We start from the raw sequence: 17,138 nt of genomic DNA, 5'->3' as shown, positions 1-17,138 counted from the left end.
TCTATCCCCCCCCGTGGGTGGGTGTGTCACTCCCCTGCCCCATGGGGGGGTGGGTGTGCCTCTCTCTATCCCCCCCCGTGGGTGGGTGTGTCGCTCCCCCTGCCCCCCGTGGGTGGGTGAGTGGGTGGGAGTGCCCCCCCCGGCTCTCCCGGCGGCGCTGCCGGGGCGGGTGGGTGACTCACGCTGCCTTTGAATGGCAGCCCCGAGCTTTATAACGGCGGGAGCGGCCCGAGCTCCGGGCTCTGCTCCTCCAGCTGCTGCCGCTGCTGCCCTCGGGGCGGACCCCCGCTCCCGGCGCACCCCCAGCGCTGCCGGGCACCGGGCACCATGCGCTGCGCCCCCCTCCTGCCGCTGCTCCTGCCGCTGCTGCTCTCCGCGGGGGACGCCGCGGTCATCACCGGGGTGAGAGCCGCGGGGAGCCCGGGGGGACGTGGCAGCCCGCCCAGCGCCACGCTCACTTCCCAGCCCCCGGCGCCGCGGGGGAGCGCCCCTCCGCCGCCCGGCTCTCCCGGCGCGCCGCGGGGCAGGGCTGAGCCGGCTCCTGGGACGGGGGGCAAGGGGGTGAGTGGTCCCAGGTGCCGGGGGTTTCTGGGGGGGTGAGTGGTCCCAGGTGCTGGGGGTCTCTGGGGGTGAGTGGTCTCGGGGGGGGGTGAGTGGTCCGAGGTGCCGGGGGTCTCTGGGGGGTGAGTGGTCCGAGGTGCCGGGGGTCTCTGGGGGGTGAGTGGTCCCAGGTGCTGGGGGTCTCTGGGGGTGAGTGGTCTCGGGGGGGGGGGTGAGTGGTCCGAGGTGCCGGGGGTCTCTGGGGGGGTGAGTGGTCCGAGGTGCCGGGGGTCTCTGGGGGGTGAGTGGTCCCAGGTGCTGGGGGTCTCTGGGGGTGAGTGGTCTCGGGGGGGGGTGAGTGGTCCGAGGTGTTGGGGGTCTCGGGGGGGGGTGAGTGGTCCGAGGTGTTGGGGGTCTCGGGGGGTGAGTGGTCCGAGGTGTTGGGGGTCTCGGGGGGTGTGAGTGGTCTCAGGTGCTGGGGGTCTCTGGGGGTGAGTGGTCTCGGGGGGGGGGTGAGTGGTCCCAGGTGCCGGGGGTCTCTGGGGGGTGAGTGGTCCGAGGTGCCGGGGGTCTCTGGGGGGTGAGTGGTCCCAGGTGCTAGGGGTCTCTGGGGGTGAGTGGTCTCTGGGGGGGGTGAGTGGTCCCAGGTGCTGGGGGGCTCTGGGGGTGAGTGGTCTCTGGGGGGGGGTGAGTGGTCTGAGGTGTTGGGGGTCTCGGGGGGGGTGAGTGGTCCGAGGTGTTGGGGGTCTCGGGGGGGGTGAGTGGTCCCAGGTGCTAGGGGTCTCTGGGGGTGAGTGGTCTCTGGGGGGGGTGAGTGGTCCCAGGTGCTGGGGGGCTCTGGGGGTGAGTGGTCTCTGGGGGGGGGTGAGTGGTCTGAGGTGCTGGGGGTCTCGGGGGGTGAGTGGTCCGAGGTGTTGGGGGTCTCGGGGGGGGTGAGTGGTCTCAGGTGCTGGGGGTCTCTGGGAGTGGGAGGTTCATGGTCCCAGGTGCTGGGGGTCTCTGGGGGGTGCGTGGTCTCTGGGGGGGGTCAGTGGTCCCAGGTGCTGGGGGTCTCTGGGAAGATGAGTGGTCCCAGGTGCTGGGGGTCTCTGGGGAGTGGGAGGTGAGTGATCCCAGGTGCTGGGGGTCTCTGGGGGGTGGGAGGTGAGTGGTCCCAGGTGCTGGGGGTCTCTGGGGGAGTGAGTGGTCCTAGTGGGTTTGGGGTAGTGCCAGTGGTCCCAGGTGCTGGGGGGTCTCTGGGGGGGTGAGTGGTCCCAGGTGCTGGGGGTCTCTGGGGAGGGGGAGGTTCATGGTCCCAGGTGCTGGGGTTTTTTGGGGGGGGGTGAGTGTTCCCAGGTGCTGAGGGTCTCTGTGGGGGGTGGGAGGTTCATGGTCCCAGGTGCTGGGGGTGTCTGGGGGGGTGAGTGGTCCTAGTAGGTTTGGGGGGGGTGCCAGTGGTCCCAGGTACTGGAGGTCTCTGCAGGGTGGTTTGAGGTTCCTATGGGATGAACAGTCCCACGTGCTGGGGGAGGGTCTCTGTGGACGTTAATAGTCCCAGGTACTGAGGATACTTGTGGGGATGGTTGGGGGTTTCTGGGGGGGGACGGTCCGAGGTCCTGGGGGTCTCTGGGGATGTTTGGGGATCAGTGGTCCCTAGTGTTTGGGGGTTTCTATGGGGGTGAATGGTTCCATGTCCTGGGGGGCTGTGGAGATAATGGGGTCTCTCCTGTTACATCATGTGGGTGCTGGGTGCCTAGCTTGCCCATACTGCGTTCTGCCAGCATCTGCTCCATCCGGTAGCTAGCTCAGCGCTTACTCTGTTCCCCCTCAAGTTCCTTTCTGCCCCTGTCTGGCCGGGTTTTATTGCACACTCTCTGGCCTTTCTCAATGCAGAGGTGCCCGCGCCTGGCCTGCATCAGGCAGGGAGTGAAAATCCCTGCCCTTGGTTTGATCTTCACTCCCAAGCTGTGTCCAGGCCCAGGGTCCCACCCTGCGGTCCTGCCTCACACAGATCTCCCACGGAAGCCTGCAGGATGGAGATGATAGTCTTAGCCCAGACAGTTTGGTCCTGGGGAGACAGTTCGCACTAGTTACAACTGACATTTTATTTGTAACTGGTTAAAATGAAAAGCAGGGGCTGGAGCCCGATTTCCAGTAATAGTGAATGCCCCCATTTGATTCTGCTTTTCTTCTTCCGTAACTTACCACAAGACTCCACTTTTCTCACAAGAAAATCCACCTCCTTTCAGCTCTTTAGCTCATTTAGAGCAGATGGATTGAAAGCTGTCAGTTTCCCCCTTGAAGTTATACCTGAGATTTGTAGACTGCCTGACCCTTGAAAGAATTAGCCACAGTACTTTCCAGTTTAAACTTTTATTATGCAGTGAAACTTGATCATTTAACATCCTATTTTCCCTAAAAGATCTCTCAAACTTATCCTCAATCATACTTAAGAGAATTAGCGTTAAAGACTACCTCCGTTAAGAAACCAATTTTTATTCATCCCTTGAGTGGTTATTTAAGAGCAAGTTTATTGTGTGTTAATGTATTTAGAGTTTTTAAAACTCTACTGTCCATTAATTTCCCCCTATAATTTGTCTCCTAGTGCCCAATTTAGATATTGATGTTAAAAATGTCTAATGTTTGTACAGTCTTAATTTCCTTTATTATTTTGAGTGGTCCTTTATTATTTCCTTTATTATTTACATTTTGAGATTATTCTATTGGTTTCACCCGATGAAATGCACCTGCTTTAAAAGGTTCAGAAAACAATGCTTTGCTGTATCTCTTTCTCTCTCCTTTTTTCCCACTTCCTTTCCTGAACTGGCCATGAGTTGATAGCGAATTGTTCGCTGCTATTTTTTATTAGAATACACTTTTGGGAGTGAAAAATACAATTTTTCTAATATGTTCATTGTTTAAATAAAAGTTGTTAGATTATTTTAAAGTAAAAACTGTTCTTTTTCAAGGTTTGCTTTAGATTAATAGTTAAGCATTTACATTCTTTGGACATCTTAAAGTGTATTTTCAGTACATAATGTAACCATTCAGAAATTGACAGGTTTCAGAGTAGTCTGTTAGTCTGTATCCGCAAAAAGAAAAGGAGTGCTTGTGGCACCTTAGAGACTAACCAATTTATTTGAGCATAAACTTTCGTGAGCTACAGCTCACTTATGCTCAAATAAATTGGTTAGTCTCTAAGGTGCCACAAGCACTCCTTTTCTTTTTTCATTTAGAAATTGTATTCATGGCAACAGATATTTCATTGTTCTCTGAGGTTCTGGTCTAATCAATGGGAAGACTGGTTCTGAACCAATTTACTTGCACATGAGAAACTGTGAAGGAGTTTTGAAATATTTGAGAATTTGAAGATTTCTTTACATTAAGAATATTTCCAGATACACTGTAGGTCCAGTTTAAATATTTGCCAATAAAATCTTAGCTACACCTTTAAAACATTAAAAAAAAAACCAGTAAAAAAGCTAATAGTGAAGAACAGAATAGTAGACAGGGAGTAAATGGATTGAAACAGAAAAGTGTATTAGAATTATAAAATACTATTTGCTTGAAACTGAAGTGTATTTTTACTAATCCCTTTACCATGTACTTTTGCGTATGTGAAATACTCATACACTAGGTGAATGCTTTGTTAGTTTTTCTTTTTAGTGTTCACTCAGCATGCATGAGCACTGTGAATACTACTCCTTGTGCAGATTTAAGGCACAGTTGTCAACTTTCACGCAGTAAGTAAGCAAGCACCCCCACTATCACAAGAAAACAAAAATCAAAATAATCCCATTTCAAAACAAGCCAATCCCTAAGAACCCCAACACTCTGTGACTAGATCCCCCCTGGTATGCACTCTGGGACTGTGGGGGGCCCGCTGTGCACCCCGACTCTCTTCCCCCCTTGCCCCTTCTTGCCGGGAGCCAATCAAAAAAAAAAAAAAAAAAAGAAGCAACAAGCGACAAGCCAAACTCTAGCCAACAAGCTAATTAAGCCAAAAACAAGCCCAATTTCTGTGATTTTTTTTTTCCCATAGGTTTGGCATCTCTGATTTAAGGTCTTGATCCAAAGCCTATTGAAGTCAAGGAGGGTCTTTCCATTAATCAAAATGGGCTTTGGATCAGACACTAAATCGCAAATAAAGCGTACAGAAAGTTACCAGGGTTTTCCACAAGAATTTATTTGAACATGGACTGAGGAGCAGGAATGTCATTAAGTAACCACGGTGTTCTGCCCCAAATATGGGGAATATTGGTATAAGTTAAAGGTTGGAGGTAAGAGAAAGTGGGGAGCTAAAAAATGAATGGCGGGGCCATCCGTTTTTCTAGGATTTGGGATAATGTAATTTAATTCTTAGAGGGAAAACCTTAAATGGGTTCCAGAGTAAATAGCTGAAGACCAGGTTGAAAAGGAATATTGACTAGCACAATGTCTTAAATGTCATTATTATTTAGAATGTATTCAGTGTTCTTTCAGGGCTAGGTTCATCCTTACTGACACTGAATAGCACCTCACTCTGCCAGTAGTCCCGCTGAAATGAATGGGACTCCTTGGGGAGTAAGGTACTACTCAGGGTGAGCATGGGTGCCAGAATATGACCCATAAAGAGTAGCATGATAGTCGGAGCAGATTTTAGATCACCATAGCAGGAGTTTCCCTACTTTCTGAGAAGGCACTGCGAGCTGTACAGCATTCACAAGACCGGGGGAATGGACGCTGTAAACTTGCATGCGTTTGATTAATTCAAAATGCACCAGCACAAGATGGGTCTGATAAGCACCCAGAGAGGCCGGGCTAATTAAAACTTGATTCTGTGCAGTTGTAGTGTAAGCACCTTCCCTCTCCCGCCTCAAGTGACAGACTTAATAACCTAATTTTGTATACAAAAAACAAGGACCAAATTCCAGGGACAGGACAACAGGAGAACAAAGAGGAAGCCCCCCCCCCCTTTTTTTTTAATTGTCTTGTTTATGTGCACTCAATGGGGTTGTAAACCCAATGGGTTCTCAGACTACTCTGTCCTCCTCAAAATTTTTGCATGTGGCTGCACCATGGCTAAACCCAATTGTAAAGCCAAAAGAAGTTATTTTGAATCAGAGGTGTTACTGTACCTTTACCCCAGTGTCACCAGTGCAGAATTTGACCAGTAAATTTATTTTGTTGTTTATGAAAGGTTAGAAAACAAACATTTTCTACCTGAGAGGTTCTAACAGCAGTTTTAGAGTCAGATTACTCTTTTGGGTAAGTATGTATTTAGGCTTGTTTGTAATAGCTGTTGAATTTATTAAATATATATCTTACTGTGAGTGCTACGCATTTTGGTTACATAATCTATTTCATTGCTCATCCCTAGCCCCAAGAGCTTTTTCTAAGTTACTGTCTGTTCAGTAAATATGTATTTTGATGTGAGTTCTGCTGTTTGAAATGGCATAATATTTACCTGGGGGAGTACACAGAATGGCATTTATCATGTAAATCCCAGTATAAGATACTTAAGCCCTTATTTCTAAAATGAGAGTTTGTTTCAATAGACGGTAATGTCTCCCTCAGATCAATTAAGATTCCTTATGCATCCTTTTCTCAGTTTGCCTGTTGGAGACAATTGATCAGAACCCTTTTTTGCCTGTCAGTCCTGCTGTCAGATACTGGGGTGGGGGGGAAGGAAAAAAAGAGGTCAGATTCAGCTTACCTTAGTTATGTGATGAGGCCCATTTACTTCAGTGAGACTCCTCACTTGAGCAAGTAGAATGGGATTTGCCCCTATAATGGTATAATTAAAATCCTTATAACCTTTGGGGGGGGGTTAAAATGTATTTTAACAGGAATAAACATGTGTAGTTATACACTTCTGACCCCAGTGTTTCACTTGCTCTTAAATTTTTGGTTTTCAAAATGCACAAAGCAATTCCTAGTTCATTTTGTGTTTATACAAGTATGTCCTAAACCAATGGTTGAAATTTACAATGGACAGCACGTCCTTCTACATCTCACATCAGCACCTGTCTGGGTGTGGACTGTTTGTGCCAAGCCACCACCTTAGATACTAAAAACCCCTTTTAATTTAGATGCAGAATATGGTCTAGATAATAATCATAACATCTCTGATTAAGCTTTTATTTTACCTAGTTCCAAGAGGACTTTTGTGATAAAAGTATAATACGGTCTTACATTTGCAAAGGCACTCAACCATAAAATACTAGAATTAGAATCTAGAAGGAAAAGTGATTCAAAAATCTTTAAATTCATTATGAATTTCTCAGCATTAGCTTCTCTTCAAGACAGGGCCACTTATCAGTTTGGCACACTTTACTCCTTTTACACTTAGTCAAATACCTCAGGCCATGAACTGGACAGAACATCAGCATATGCTTAAGTCCATCACTATTCAGGACAGCATTTTTGGGAAGCTTTCTTGAATGGGGGCTGTAGACTAATTCCAGTTTTACCCCTCACATATACATGTGAGGGGGTAGCTGGTGGCAGAGTTGATCCTTCAGCCCTGATCCAGACCCCCTACATAGTCATGGCTTGTTTAAACATACAAGTCTAGATTCTGTTGTTATAAATGTTAAATGAGCCATCGTAGCTTGCAATCTTTTCAATGTATCGTAAGGTTCCCACATAAAAGTAAAGGAGTACTTGTGGCACCTTAGAGACTAACCAGTTTATTTGAGCATGAGCTTTCGTGAGCTACAGCTCACTTCATCAGATACATACCGTGGAAACTGCAGCAGACTGTAGCTCAGACATTTGCAAAAAGCAGTGGACTGTGCTATTTTTGGAGTGCTTTTGTTTGCCTAATACTGTTTATCTGTTTATTAAACTTCAGGCTTGCGACAGGGATCTACAGTGTGGGGGTGGCATGTGCTGTGCTGTTAGTCTCTGGATCCGCAGTCTCCGAATGTGCACGCCAATGGGCGACTTGGGAGAAGAATGTCATCCTTTGAGTAATAAAGTTAGTATGTACTAATGGCGGTTCTTATGATACTGAAACTGACAAGGCAGAAATAAATGTGAATATATTTTGCTGTAAGTCAAATTGCATAAAAAAATTATACGTGGTAAAAGTGTAGGGATCCGTAGTGTTGGTTACAATACCCAGCAGTTTGCTTCTTTATGGAAACAACATTGAAGGAACATACGTAAAGAAATATATTACTGTCAAAATTATTCTGAAGAAAACCCAAGGTCAAAAGTACTGTATGTTTTTCTTTTGCATTATTTGATAGAAACAGTATTTTACAGTTCCAGGGCCCAACCCTTGATGCACTTCCTCATGCAAGTAGTCCTTGATAATACAAGTAAGTGCCAGTAACTTCAGTGAAACTATTCTAGTGAGTAAGAACTACAGTATCCACACAAATAATAACAACATCAGTAGGCACCTGGTATATTCATTGGATGTGATATTCCACATCAATGCCAGTTGTGCTCTTACTCTTAAAGATCCACTGATGCCACAAAAAGCCAGTTAAAAAGATATTGGTTTCCAAAAAAGTAAAAACTGCATTTGAGAACTCTCATGAAAGGCTACCTTTATTAAACTGATGCTCAAAAACATGTGACTGAACGTCTAGCTCTGACAGACTTTTTTTTCTATACTGTACAAGCCACATTGGAATATCTTGTCACAATGGTTAACCTTACTTGCAAATCTAATAGCATGATCCGAGTCTTTTCCAAGCATAGTCAACAGCATCCACGTAACCCAGAATACTACTTTCAACTATATATATTGAGCTAAACTTTGTTAGGGTGTAGTCCTTTTATTGAAGTTGGTGGAAGAGAAATTGACATAGTATGGAATCAGAACCATCTATTCATTTGAAAGTGGTTTTACCAACAGGTTTGAAACCATAATTTAAAATCTTGGTGATCTTGAAAGTCATGCTGAAGAAAATATGTGACCTAACAGTAGCCATGTGTGGAAGATATTAATTTCAGATCCGTGAGTGCAGTACAAATTACTTGCATCTCTTACTAGCTGATTGTAGGCACAACTTTGTGTCCGCAATTCATTTTCTGAAGGGAAATACAGGTTTCAGTCTAGCTAAAAATATATCCTTAAATCTTCCAGTAAGGTATTAGGAACCAGATTGCACTAAGTAATGTAATTTACTCCCACTTTAAGGCCCCTTTACATTAACAGGGGGATGTAAGGAAGCCTCACTGTAAATGAGAATCAGGACCTAGTTGTTCAATGAGTTTATTATTATTACAATAATTTATAATGTCCACTATATTCTTTAGCTGACTGTACACAGTTGTACAGTTAATAAAGAGGAATATCCAGATCCAGTTTACAGTTAAAGTCACTGAAGTTTAAAACTTTTACAAGGTTAATTTTAAACTCATGCTCTTGACCAGGCTACTGTACTTGACCGATAGAAAGCAAAGTTGACTTACTGTACTCTGTGAAATTTAAATATTTTCAAAGATAAAGTGGTGGAGGTGTTTCTCAAGGTTTCTTTCCTCTCCTTCAAATATTTTGTGTGTGAGGATTGAGAGACAAATAGTGTTGATATTGAAACATTTCATTTGCCTGCAGGTCAGGTACAAACCACACACCTTCAGTTTATACTTTCCCACACTGTTTTGCCATTGAATTTAAACACGCTCTGCAAAGACTAACCTACATTGCAAGGCAATTTAGTCTACACGAAAGATTAGCCTCGTGCCCACTTGGGCAGAAACTATCACCTGTTTTAAATAACACGTGATGAGTTTGTGTGGTGGACTCCTGACTGCTAGCAACTGTTCTGAGACCACTAAAAGCATTTCACTTACTGCAGAAAACTATTCCTTAGACGATGTCCATGCTTCAGTGTAGACGCTCAATACAGCGACGGGAGGGGTTCTCCCATGGCTGTAGTTAATCCACCTCCAAAGAGGCAGTAACTTCACTGATGGAAGAAGTCTTCTATTGTCCTAGTGCTGTCTACACGGGAGATTAAGTCAATTTAAATACCTCTTTCAGGGATGTGGATTTTTCACACCCCTGAGTGACGTAGCTGGGTTGATGTAACTTTTTAGTGCAGACCAGGCCTTAGTTTCTATCTAAAGTCCATCCCCCATTTGCGTAGTGTCTGAGCACCTCACAATCTTTATTATATTTATCCTCACAACACCCCTGGGAGGTAGGGCAGTGCTGTTATCCCCATGTTACAGGTGGGGAACAGAGAGACTGATTTGCCCAAGATCGCACAGGCAGTCTGTGGTAAAGCAGGAACTGGAACCCAGGTCTCCTAAATACTATGCTATTGATCTAATCACTGTGCAGTCCTTCCTCCCAAATTAAGCACTAACCTCCCCACACACACCCATATACTTTTTCATGTATAAAATGAGTAAAATATTATTTCTATACATATTATACAGCAAAAGGTTTAAACTGTTGTTTCACTAAGGATGCACCCAAATATGCACCCTGTGACTGTGAAGATGAATTTTTGTCCTGTCAGATCTCTCTCTCTCTCTCTCTCTCTCCCCCTTTGTAGTGCATCAATCATCATCTATCTAGGGCAATGCTGTGCAATCTGAAAAGGAGGACTTGTGGCACCTTAGAGACTAACCAATTTATTGGAGCATAAGCTTTCGTGAGCTACAGCTCACTTCATCGGATGCATTCCGGTGTGCTGTGCAATCTGTGGCCCTTCCCACTAAATTGTGGCCCTTCAGGTCAATTGTATTAGGTGGAAAATGTCGTGATTGTGGATGGAAAACGTGCTCCCTGAGCTGCCCCTTGTAATTTTTTGAAATGGAAGTGTTTGAATCAGGCCCATGGCTTGGAGGAGGCAGCAGTGGGCGCCGCCTTCCCAACTGCATCCCACTGCTCTTGCAGCCGCTCTGGTGTGAGCCAGTTGTGCTCTGAGCAGCTATTCTTCCTTCCCAGCTGCAGCTGGTAAGCAGTTCCCCTGCTGCCTGCCTGCTCTGTTGCAGGGGGGAGGGAGGAGAGAGTTGCTGGTCCATTGCCTGCTTCCTTACTGAGCTGTGGGAAAAAGCTGGCTCTGCCTAGCTTAGGGAAGTGCCTAGCAAAGGGTGGCTCCAGTCCCCGACACGAGGCAGCCTAATAAAGGGGGGGAAAGGGAAGCAGATGACAGTTATGGCTCCCTGATTCTCTGCCCCAGCTCTGGTTAGGACAGGGCCTGCTCTAACTTGTGCTGCCTGGCAAAAGCTCCCCGGACCATATGCCAACTGGGCATAGTCTGAGAGCAGTGCACTCCAGCCACCCTCCCTCTCTCCTCAGTCGGCATCAGGGAGGCATGGGAGCCATCTATGCTGGCTCTTTGCCAGCTGGGGGTCTTCCCCACACTGGGGGCTCCTTGACAGACGTTGCTTGGTTAGGCCTTGAAATTGTGAGGACCCCTCAGGACGCTTAAATTGCTTGGGATTGAGTGTCAAATGGGGGGAGACCACTACAGTTCAGGGTGAACATTGCCCTCTCTGCAGTCACTGACTGCCACCAAGACAGGTGCCTTTAAGCTGCTTTGTATGTGTTTTTTAAACTTTTTAATAATTTTTTTTAGCTACTCAGTCACATTCCACTTGCCTCTGTCCTTATTGGCCAAGTGCAATGTGCAGTTTTAGTGACAAGCATGCAAGGATATAAGTGTTGGTTTCCTTGGGTTTGAATCTATCCTATGTGGAAATGAAATTCCCTTTGATTTCACTGGAGATTGCACTTGTGGAATTGGGCCCATGGTTAGGTTCTGGATAGTATGGCTGTGGTGAGAGTATCACATGGTAAGTACCTGTTTTGAGAGTTCCTCAGTTTTTAGACAGAGGAATACGTTTGTATCGTGCCTTTTGGGGAGTTTCAGTAGCTCTAAATTTAAATTAATCCCATTCTTTTTCACATATACCTCTAGGCCATAGCAGAGAACAACTCCAAGACAAACTTTTTTCTGTAACACACAAGAGACACATCACAGGATTTCTTAGGCTGCAGGCTCTTTGGGACACAGGCGCTGGATCTGAATCTCCTTTCCCACTGATATAAATAAGTTAGGAGTTACACTAAGATAAAACTGGTGTAAGTAAGAGGAGAATCATCCCCCAATGTCTTCATATGTATGTGTACAACCCTCTGAGCACTACTATAATAGAAATATTAGATTGTAATTTATGCAACGGACATATTTGAGCTTTATGGCAGAAGAGTCAAATTATTTTCATTTAATTTTGTGAAATAATAGAACTGGAAGGAAAAGATGGTCCTATGTTCTAAATCTACAGGTCTGTATAATAGGCAAGCTTGGTAGCACTGCCTATGATTAACATTGCCTGACACTTCCTATTGTAAGACCCTGTTTTCAATTGCTTGTAGCTTTGTCAAACTTTAACTATTTGGGCTGAAATTTCCCATGCCAGGTGTCTGCCTCAGGCTGAGGTTTTTGGAAGGTTTCAGCCAAAATGTTTCAGCTGTTTCCAAGAATAAGTCTGGGAAAAAATGTTTTGTTAAAAAATATATATATATAGTGATCTTTTCTTGGAAAGCTAAGTGTCCCCAGGCTTACGAGCAGGGCTTTTGTCTCAGGGATGTGCCTTTTGCTGTCCCCATGAAAATATGCCCAAATTTGGCCAAATTGCAAGCCTTAGAAAAATAGTATTTCACACATGCTCAGTAGATACTTGCTAGATCTGAAAAAGGCAGGGATCCTGTTATTATGTAACCAAAGACTGTATCATAATGCATATGCACAAGGGAACTGAGTTAAGTTGGCACAAGCAACCTTCTTTTAATGCAGGGTTTTTGTCGATATGTAATATAGATATACACACCAAGAAAAGCACAGCACAACTTGAAATGGTGCACAAAGCTGGCTTTTAAGTTTCCATTGAACTCCTCCAATCCTGACCCAGCTGTTCTCTGGACACAACTGAGAGCACTGTTAAGGCCCACAAGCCATTATGGAAGCCAGGAATTGCTGGGCACAGGGAACAGTGGGGGCAGGAGCAGGGGTGACACATACAAGCCATTATGTGCTCTGTATGCCACCAGGTAATTCTTCTCCAGTGGGGTGATCTTCTTGTGGCCAGTTATGCTGCTTTGTAATGGCAGTACAGAGCAAAAAGAGTCATGAAGTGAGCTATCCATCTAGCTCACTGCATGCCGATACCAGTGTGAAGTACAGATGGAAAAACAGGGACCTGATGACTAAGATTAATGCATTTTTACAATAGACATATTTATAAAATTGGAGGAAAAGATGACCTCATGTCACTGCCTCCATTTCAGCATACCAATGCGTACTATCGCTACCTGCTGCTGATGCCGCTTCCTCTCGTCACTTCTGACCTTTTCAATACTTGCTTCCAGGTCCCGTTTCTTGGGAGAAGAATGCATCACACCTGCCCATGTCTGCCTAACTTGGCCTGCCTACGGATATCTCCTAGCAGATTCAAATGTTTACCAGAGTTCAGAAACGAAGATGTCTTTTTTTAGCAGGAATGGTTCTTCACCATAAACAGCCACTTCATGTATTTACATTTTCCCTTGTTATTGTGATGAACAAGTTATTTGCCAGAGGAAATTCTTTAACATACTTTCTTGCCTCGTAAACGTTGAAAACAAACATTGAGATACTGTGGTGTTATGGCCAAGATTTTCAAAAGGGTCTAATGATGCCGGATGCTTCCATTTTTGGACGCCCAAACTGAGATATCTTAAAGGGGAGTGATAGGCAATTTCATAGCACTTTCTGGAAATCATGCCCCTTTAAAAATGTCCCAACTACAGGGCCCAGAAATGGAAGCATCCAAAATCACAAGTCGCTTGGTAACTCTTGGCCAATATTTTTATACTTGAATAAGCTTGATTCAAAATGTGATGTGTGTGGAGGGGGTAGGGGGTGTTGTACAGGAGTATAGAGCAAAGCATAAGATGACTGCCAAAAGAAGTGTATATTTGGTACCTTTATTGTAATTATTATAGTATTTGTAGGTTAGGTGCATCACGACATTAACAGTTTAACCAATAGGTGTAGCTTTTAAACTGTCCCATTAAACCAAAGCATCTAAGTGTAAAAAGTGTTCAGAGAATTCTGTATGTTGTTTCAGTGTTCAAAGAGAAGAAAGACTTGTTACTTAATCTGCCGTAAAACGTGCTCCTCATCTGAAACAATGTATTAAAATGTAGTTTCTATTTAAAAAGAAACCCTAAAATCTATTCTAATGGGCCACCTGACTTCTTGTCATGTGCATGTATTAATATTGCTGTGTAAAAATTCTGTATCAGAATAATGGCACTATATCATTTGATTTATTTTAATATTATAGCATTATTTTTGTCACTTTGGTCTTCAATTTTTATTCCATGTAAACTGCTATTACATATATCACAGACCAAAATTAGCAAAGTTCCCTAAAAGTAGGTCTATAAAAGAGTATACACTTTTATATATTTCTAAGGAAACTCCACGGTTCGTATGCTAAGAGCTCCCTAACGCAAGTTTCCAGCAGATTCTTAGCTGATGTGACTTGAATAATGGGGAATTTTCTTGGCACTAACATCAAGGCATTTGCTAGGCACGTGCCCCCAAGGGTCTTCTTAAGCTTGTCAGATGTATGGAGAGTGTGATTTTTATGAAACATGTAACTTGTCAATGGCTATGGTAAGAATTACTATAGTTTGTGTGAGTTTCTCACACTGGCCTACCACCAGTGGTGTGTACAGACACAGAAGGAGAAAAAGGGAGCCGTTCATCTTCCAACCATCAGTTCCTTTTCTGCTGCTCCTCTGTTCTGAGACAAGTTTGTGGAGTTGTGTTCTGGTGTATGAAAGTTAGAGGGGATGGGAAATACCTTAGCCTCTTCAACAAATACCTTTCCGTGCATTGTCATGGACCCCCAGGAGAGGAACACTGTGGTCTTGATGCGCCTCCATTTCTTCTGTGTGAAGCTTGGATGGAATGGAGAAAGGGGAGCCACTGAGAGCCGGTTGCATCTTCCCGATTCAAAACTGCCTGACACCAGTACAAGTTAGTTTTTCCCCTTTGGAAGCTCCCAGTGGCAGGGCTGGCCCACAACATTTTGGCACCTGAGGTGGGGAGCTCAAAGGATGCCCCCATGCCGCCTTGCTTGGGTCAAAACTTTGAAACTCTGGGTCCTAGTGGCGCCCCCCCCCCCCCCGGTCTGGCACCTGAGGCGGCCACCTTCGTTTGCCTCATGGTAAGGCCAGCCCTGCCCAGCGGAATACTAGGTGTAGCTGAGAGCTCTACTTTATACCACCCTCCTGTTCTCCTTACAGTGGGGTTGGGTCAGCTGGTACAGGATTTCCACCCCTGCAAAACAGAATGCTCCACCTGCCTCATTTGCATAAAGTGGCCTTAGTGTTGGAGTAGATTATGGTGGTTCTGGTTGTGTGACCACCCCGCGTCACTTCAGACCATCAAGATGTCTGCAATGTGTTAGTCACCCCAGCAGTACAGTTGTCCTATTTGTTTCCAGATCAGTCTTGCAAGTCAAGACAGGACTTCTGCCTTCAATTCAGTCCCACTGTAATGTGTATAGCAAGGGCATGGGCTTGATGACCTGTGCATTGAAAAACACACCACTGTTTTGTTGCTCTTTGATAAATGATTTTGACTCAGCTTTCATGTTTTCATGTACAGTTGATACATGATTTAATGTGATGCACCTAAGTGATGCTACGCTACAACTTCGGAGATGAGTGATTTTCTAGATTTCAGGAGGTAATCCAGAAGCATCAGCCTACAATAAACATATGGCAGGGGAAACAAATAATTGTTTTGGTCACTCTGGAGCTAATCAAAGGACAGAACGTAGACACTGGCAGCATTTCACATAAACCATGAGTGTAAGAGGTAAAAATACCTTTAAAAAGTGGTTAATAGTACTTAGTAAACCTTTCCCTGACTGGCAATCACCTCTTATTGACCCTGGTACAAAGGGTTAAGGAGACATTTATACCTTTTTTTAAAAATAAGAACAGATTAAAAATTTTTATTAAAGCTAATGTTAAAAAATCAACACTCCCATAATACATAGGTTGAGAAAAGAGTGTCTGAACATCTGGGTATAGTGCTAAGATTATCCACAAATGCAAAGTTTGTTTTTAAAGTCAACAGATACATATAGACAGGTTTCAGAGTAACAGCCGTGTTAGTCTGTATTCGCAAAAAGAAATGGAGTACTTGTGGCACCTTAGAGACTAACCAATTTATTTGAGCATGAGCTTTCGTGAGCTACAGCTCACTTCATCAGATGCATACTGTGGAAACTGCAGCAGACTTTATATATACACAGAGAATATGAAACAATACCTCCTCCCACCCCACTGTCCTGCTGGTAATAGCTTATCTAAAGTAATCGTCAGGTTAGGCCATTTCCAGCACAAATCCAGGTTTTCTCACCCTCCACCCCCCCACACAAATTCACTCTCCTGCTGGTGATAGCCCATCCAAAGTGACAACTCTTTACACAATGTGCATGATAATGAAGTTGGATTTGTGCAGGAAATGGCCTAACTTCATTATCATGCACATTGTGTAAAGAGTTGTCACTTTGGATGGGCTATCACCAGCAGGAGAGTGAATTTGTGTGGGGGGGTGGAGGGTGAGAAAACCTGGATTTGTGCTGGAAATGGCCTAACCTGACGATTACTTTAGATAAGCTATTACCAGCAGGACAGTGGGGTGGGAGGAGGTATTGTTTCATATTCTCTGTGTATATATAAAGTCTGCTGCAGTTTCCACAGTATGCATCTGATGAAGTGAGCTGTAGCTCACGAAAGCTCATGCTCAAATAAATTGGTTAGTCTCTAAGGTGCCACAAGTACTCCATTTCTTTTTGCAGATACATATAGTGCATAATCAGCAACAACCCAAATTTAGGTGAATGAATTTAAGAATACAGTTTAGATATTTAACATCTGTGCATTTGGGTACATCACTCATGAAAAAAGTTATACAGAGAGTTGGTGGCAGAAAGTAAAATATATCAATGAGTGAAGATTGTCCCTCAGTAATTGAGAATTTAGAATAGGTTGTCCATTTAGAGAAAAAAACAGTCCATCAGGAAAGTATTTGAGTTACTTTCCCATTTTGAAGAAACCATACAAAATGAGCATCTTCACAGTGAAACTCTTTCTGCTTTTCTAACCAGATTATTCTCCCCAAAAGGAGATGCACTGTTCCCAGACGCACTGCAATACCAGGTCAATGCATGGTGTGGACAGAGCAAGCTCCTATTCCACCCCCAGTTTCAAAAATCAACTTAATATACAGTCCTCAAATAAAGGACATATCAGCTATTAAACTGATAAGAACAAATTTAAAAATTTTATTATTAAGCTAATGTTAAAATTATATAATACCCAGGTTGAGAAAATGCTATCTTGGTGTCTGTACATCTGGGTGTAGTGCTTAGATTATCCACAAATACAAAGTTTGTTTTTAAAGTCATCAGATACATATAGTGCATAATCAGCATATTCAACTCTATGCCAGTTGAGAGGAGCTAGGTGTAGAGTCAGCAAAGCACAGAATGATGGTAACATTTGATACATCAGCAAGTGCTTAAACTTCCTTTATCACAAAGCCAAGAAACAGATCTGTGAATTACTGGTGCAGCCAGAAGGTGGAAGAGTCCCT

General features: G+C 44.5%; 1 protein-coding gene and 1 non-coding gene across 2 annotated transcripts; one reads left to right on the top strand and one right to left on the bottom strand.

The window, feature by feature from the left end:
* The first annotated feature begins 327 nt into the window (after nucleotides 1-327).
* On the top strand, nucleotides 328-12,970 carry PROK2 (prokineticin 2). The gene is made up of 3 exons (XM_077822452.1): nucleotides 328-402; nucleotides 7,355-7,480; nucleotides 12,845-12,970. Exons 1-3 carry the CDS (start codon nucleotides 328-330, stop codon nucleotides 12,968-12,970), a joined length of 327 nt encoding a protein of 108 aa, XP_077678578.1.
* A 3,695-nt stretch (nucleotides 12,971-16,665) lies between these two features.
* On the bottom strand, nucleotides 16,666-16,854 carry LOC144268492 (U2 spliceosomal RNA). Its single transcript, XR_013346755.1, has one exon. It is a non-coding gene; the product is annotated as a U2 spliceosomal RNA (small nuclear RNA).
* Nucleotides 16,855-17,138: the final 284 nt, after the last annotated feature.

Source organism: Eretmochelys imbricata, chromosome 7 (assembly GCF_965152235.1).
Source record: "Eretmochelys imbricata isolate rEreImb1 chromosome 7, rEreImb1.hap1, whole genome shotgun sequence".
Classification (NCBI taxonomy): Eukaryota; Metazoa; Chordata; order Testudines; family Cheloniidae; genus Eretmochelys; species Eretmochelys imbricata.
The sequence above is the reverse complement of the archived record's forward strand: the minus strand, read 5'-3'. Positions and strand labels throughout refer to the sequence as shown.

Excerpts from the sequence above, each read along its gene's own strand:
- PROK2 (XM_077822452.1), top strand. The coding sequence starts at position 328 with ATGCGCTGCGCCCCCCTCCTGCCGCTGCTCCTGCCGCTGCTGCTCTCC. Across the intron at positions 403-7,354 it reads ACGCCGCGGTCATCACCGGG|GCTTGCGACAGGGATCTACA; the intron begins GTGAGAGCCGCG and ends ATTAAACTTCAG. Across the intron at positions 7,481-12,844 it reads GTCATCCTTTGAGTAATAAA|GTCCCGTTTCTTGGGAGAAG; the intron begins GTTAGTATGTAC and ends ACTTGCTTCCAG.